At 35.0% G+C, this 5,000-nt stretch overlaps 1 protein-coding gene across 3 annotated transcripts in view; it reads right to left on the bottom strand.

Moving 5' to 3' along the window:
* LOC113818779 (serine/arginine-rich splicing factor 3) overlaps positions 1-5,000 on the bottom strand; it is a 26,527-nt gene that overhangs the window by 14,653 nt on the left and 6,874 nt on the right. For 2 of the 3 annotated variants that reach the window (XM_027370964.2, XM_070117511.1), the window contains exons 2-3: positions 2,906-3,100; positions 1,736-1,831 (exon numbers count right to left, since the gene is read on the bottom strand). In XM_027370964.2, coding sequence (XP_027226765.1) covers positions 1,736-1,831; positions 2,906-3,096 — 287 coding nt within the window. In that variant the 5' untranslated portion in view covers positions 3,097-3,100. Of the gene's footprint in view, positions 506-1,735; positions 1,832-2,905; positions 3,101-5,000 lie in introns of all 3 variants that reach the window. The other variant, XR_011398289.1, reaches the window with a different exon arrangement.

Genomic DNA, 5,000 nt, shown 5'->3' with positions numbered 1-5,000 from the left:
ACACGTGAAGCGCATAAGGGCTGCCCGGGTGCCATGAGGTGCCGCGCCGGAGGAGGGCCATCAGGCAACGTGCCGCGCACCACCACCGCTGCACATGCCTTGGCTGATCAGGGCCCACCACCTTCCCAACACTGGTATGCAATACCATCCTAAGATTAATGAAGCACAAGAGAGTTATAAAAACGCTATCATACTTCACCATCTAGGAAAGTTACTTGATCCAATATGTGACATACATCAAGTTGCATTCCCAGTGAGGTACGAGGTGATGAGTGGGAGGGACGCCCACAATGAGGCGCCCCATCTACCCCTACAACCCAAAACTGGAAGTCCACTGTACAAGCAGGCTGACGCTGATGCTAGCAGTGGTGGTGGTGGTGGTGGTGGTGGAAGTACTTGTGGTGGTGGTGGTGGTTGTGGTGGAGTTGGTGGTGGTGGTGTGGTAGCAACAGTAGGAGGAGTAGATGGTGGTGGTGGAACAAGAAGTAATTTGGGCGAGATAGTCCTGTAATAGGCCACACACCACAATTAACAAAAAAAATTCTAAATATATTCCCTGATGTTCAAAGGTAGTAATTCTGATGAAACTTTAAAATAGATAATAAGACTCTATGCCATTAGTGTAAGAACATTTTGAAGGTGAACACAACATAAAAAGGAAAAAGAAAAATTTCACTGTAACTAGTGTATATATGGGAATAGGTCCAAATGGCATAAAAATAAATATAACATTTATCATTGACAGTGACTTTGAAGGCTTTTTTTTCTCATCTCATTAAAAGCGTTGAATAGAAAAATGGCAAATATTACAAGTACACAGGAATTTGTGATCTTAAAAAAAAAAAAATAAATAAATAAAAAAATAATAATGATAATAAATAAAAAAATAAACATTGGAGAAATAGTTTAACCCTACAGAAGAAAAAGCAATTTTGTCCACCTGTAGTTAGAAAACCTACCACCTACCTCAAATATTGTCTCACATCAGGTTAACATCTAGTAACCTATTTGAGACCTTTTTGTTCTCTTATTAATTTAAAAATTTTGAAGAATTAATTTTCAGAAATGAAATTAATTCTAGGATTCTACACTTCCATACTTAATGTCTGGCCTTTAACAGAAGAAAAATATCAATATATCAATGAAGGTATTCAAGGTAATTCTGCCAACTTTTCATTTAACAATGTGACACTGAGAAAAAAGAGGATAATGTCACACTGAACTATGCATAACAAAATCTATGAAAAATAAAGTTCATGAAAAAAACTAAATCAAACAAGCACTGAGGGAAGGGGGGAAAGATAGGCAGAGCAATAGAGAAAGAGAAAGAGTGAGAAAAGGGGAAAAAAGACAAGAAATTCCTGAGATACTGTGAGATCTTGACAACTGACCACCATTAGCAAGAACTGGAGCCTATCGCCTATTGCAGAAGTAGCCACAACTGAAGCTATGTAAAATAAGCATATTTTGGATAATGAAAGACTAAAAAGAAAAGAAATTTTAACCTGCATATTTTGAATTTTCAAGGCTATAATACACAAAAAGAAAGGAGAGAGAGAGAGAGAGAGAGAGAGAGAAAAAAAAAATATATATATATATTTACACACAAAAAGAAAAAGAAAAAGAAAAGATACAGGAAATTCCCCATTACTATCTTCCCTGTAAGTGAACTAACTCAATGACTGCCACTGTCCATAGCTAAGAAGACAAAGTCACCAATGATCATGTTCTTTACCTGGATCTTCTGCCTCTTCTGGGGGGAGAGCGGTATCGGTCCCGTCGAGAACGGCCAGTGGACATTTCAACTCTTACACGCACACCACACAGGCGCCTGTAATAAAAGGAAAACATGGATGCAGTTACCACAAACGGTTTGGAAAAGTATGCGCATCTTTATATCATGCCTAGTTGGCTAATATTTTGTTGTGACAAAGTTAGTGCTTGAAAATAAAGAATTACATCTAGGAACAACTATCATCAAATTTACAACTAAAACCATTCCTACTCCTAATCATAATTATGAAGAAATACTTTTATTACTACTCAGAATTACAACCATTACTATTCTTTAATGGTATATCCTCTTAGACTTAAAAGGGAAATGATTGGCAGTTTTGAAACAGTTAACATTTCTTTGATATGTGTAAAGAAGCACAAAGACACAGACACACTTATACTGGATCAACTCTATGCTCTGTGTATCCACACTATATTTTAGGACTACTACAGTGCTCAAATTCACTGCATCTGCGTTTCTCTGGGTGAACTATATATATATAAATAGGAAGTTTACATGAAAAGGCATAAAATAATGTTAACGCATACCAACATCATTTAATAACTCCAGACTTTTGAATACTGTAACACTCCCTTGCAATATATATATATATATATATATATATATATATATATATATATATATATATATATATATATATATATATATATATATATACACATCTTCTGGGCATCTAAGAGAGAACTGTAAGTTCATTGAAATTCATGGTGCTATCACATGAGGATAAATTTTCCACAACTTTGAACTTCCTCATGAAATCGGTCTGTGCTAATTGCATAAAAAACAAACTGTGAAGCTTGCTGCTATAGCCAACTTGAACTTACAAAGAAAATAAGTAAAAAAAGATGGTATAGCTGGCAAATGTAAATAAGATACAAAATTGATAAACATGAAAAGAATAAAATAAAATACACAAGCATAATACAAGTTGGAAAAAAGGAAAAATAGAGACAAGGAAAGCAGATATGCAAAATTAAAATGAAAAGATAAGAAAAGGAAAGAAAGAAAGAAGAAAGACAGGACAACAAGCAAAACTCTTTGAAATAAAAAGCAGAAGCAACATTAAACTAAGAAGGATCAAATGAAGTGAAATGAAATGCCACTCACGTTCCGTCAAGGGCACGCACTGCATCCTCCGCATCTCTTGGGTCTTCAAATTCCACAAAGGCAAACCCCGGAGGGTTCCGGGCAACCCATACATTAACTAAGGGCCCATATTTAGAGAAAGCAGACTCCAGCTCATGCTTTGCCGCATTGTTGCCTAGGTTGCCCACATAAACTTTACAGTCCATTCTCATTCTTCTGCAAAAAGAGAGGAAAATAAATCATAATCAGAGGTGTGTACATTATTTGACAAAAGTAAGATATAACAGTGGGGAAAAAATAAATCTAAAATGAAAAAGGTAAGCACACCTGAAAGAGATTCTTCAAAAACAAAGAATTAATGAGAAGTGCAGTATGAATTGCCCTATATGAAGAACTACACTGTCATATATTGAGACATAGGGACTGGTCATTAATCCTATTAATAGCAACACAAAACTACACGCCTGAAAGAGCACAACACACTGGCACAAGTGGTCAATGCAATATTGCTTTGTGTTCAGATGGTAAACTTGCACAGGTAATCAATAGAGTATTACTGAGAACTAGCTTTGCTGCACTCTTTTTTCCCTTCAAACAAGGATAATCAGACAGACAGCACCTGACACATATTGATATTTATCTCTGTATGAATTATATACACATGCATGTACCTTCTCTCCCTCTCTTTATAAATATATATGATGCACTTCACATATTGTACACATGTACACACAAACACATTTTATTTATAAGTAATAATAAAATATGAGATGTGTATATGCTCTATCATGTGGTAGAGTTTTACTGGCCTTTATTGGTGGGCCAAAGGAGAAGAGGCCAATGATAGATGCATGTGTAAGGGGGTGACTAATGATGGATGTGTGAAAGTCTTGTAAACCTTTACCCCATACATATATGAAACCTCTAATTTTCATCACCTTACCTATATAACTGTATTTGTCTCTGCAGAATCGCAAGAATGAAAATAGTAAAAACATATAATCAGAAAAATAAAACTAAAAAAATTAAGAAAACATGTATACCTCAAAAGACATCAAACAATTTCATTACCAATGGAAGATTATCTAATCTCCATGATTCAAATGTAAAGAAGAAAATATTTAACACTTGTGCCCTTATTGTGTCTGGTAACTCGGATAGCCCGAAATAAGATAGGGTTTATTGTACTAGATAATCGAGATGCAGTTTCTTGCCAAACATACACTCAGCTTGCCAAGAATGCAGTTGCACAGTTTGATAGCGGGCAAGAGGCCCTCTTTCACCGTTTCTCACTTTGCTTTCAACACAGGATGTCTTCTAAACATTTGCATCTTGGAAATAAGGTGTTCAATACTTAGATGTGACTTTCAGAGATGGAGAGAATGGGTTATAAAAACTACAGTGCACATAATGATGAGAGCACAAATACAGATATGTGTGGACAACAAGTCACAAAAATAAAAGTATGTAAATTCTACCAAATGACTTAAATGCTTCTGCTAGAGTAAGTGTAAATGAGCAATTAATACTGCTGAGCTTACAACTTTAAAGTTATTACCATATTTATGCTAGTCTCAAGCCAAGCTAATGAGTACATTCACCAAAAACTCTCAACTCTTTTTATTTTTTTTACTAGTTAGAATGAGCAAAATTTGTATCTATATCTTTAACATTGATATTACTTTGTGGCATCTATGCATGGACAAAATTTATCAGTAAGTTGTAACGAGAATGAAAGATAGCAGACACTGGTGTACACTAAACAAATATGATGAAAACATATTTGGATGTATAATGCATATCACTCTCTCCCTAAAGCAGGGATGAATTCTAAACACTGTATACAAAATCTTCATATTTCCTTAAAAATTTATACTACATAGTGACATCTTTCTCCATGTTTTCCATCTTTATATTCTTTACCTCTTTCTTTATCCCCCTTCTTCCTACCCAACGCTACTAATCAGTAGTGACAAACTATATACTTATTACTTTCCTATGTAACACTGTTTTGTGAATTATTTACAAATGGTTAGGTTCTGGGAAATGTGATGTTTACATTATTGTATTTTGTGAAATATGTCTGCCACATATAGCTCCACAAGTGTTCAGCTAC

The sequence above is a fragment of the Penaeus vannamei genome, chromosome 40 (assembly GCF_042767895.1).
Source record: "Penaeus vannamei isolate JL-2024 chromosome 40, ASM4276789v1, whole genome shotgun sequence".
Lineage (NCBI taxonomy): Eukaryota > Metazoa > Arthropoda > Malacostraca > Decapoda > Penaeidae > Penaeus > Penaeus vannamei.
The sequence above is the reverse complement of the archived record's forward strand: the minus strand, read 5'-3'. Positions and strand labels throughout refer to the sequence as shown.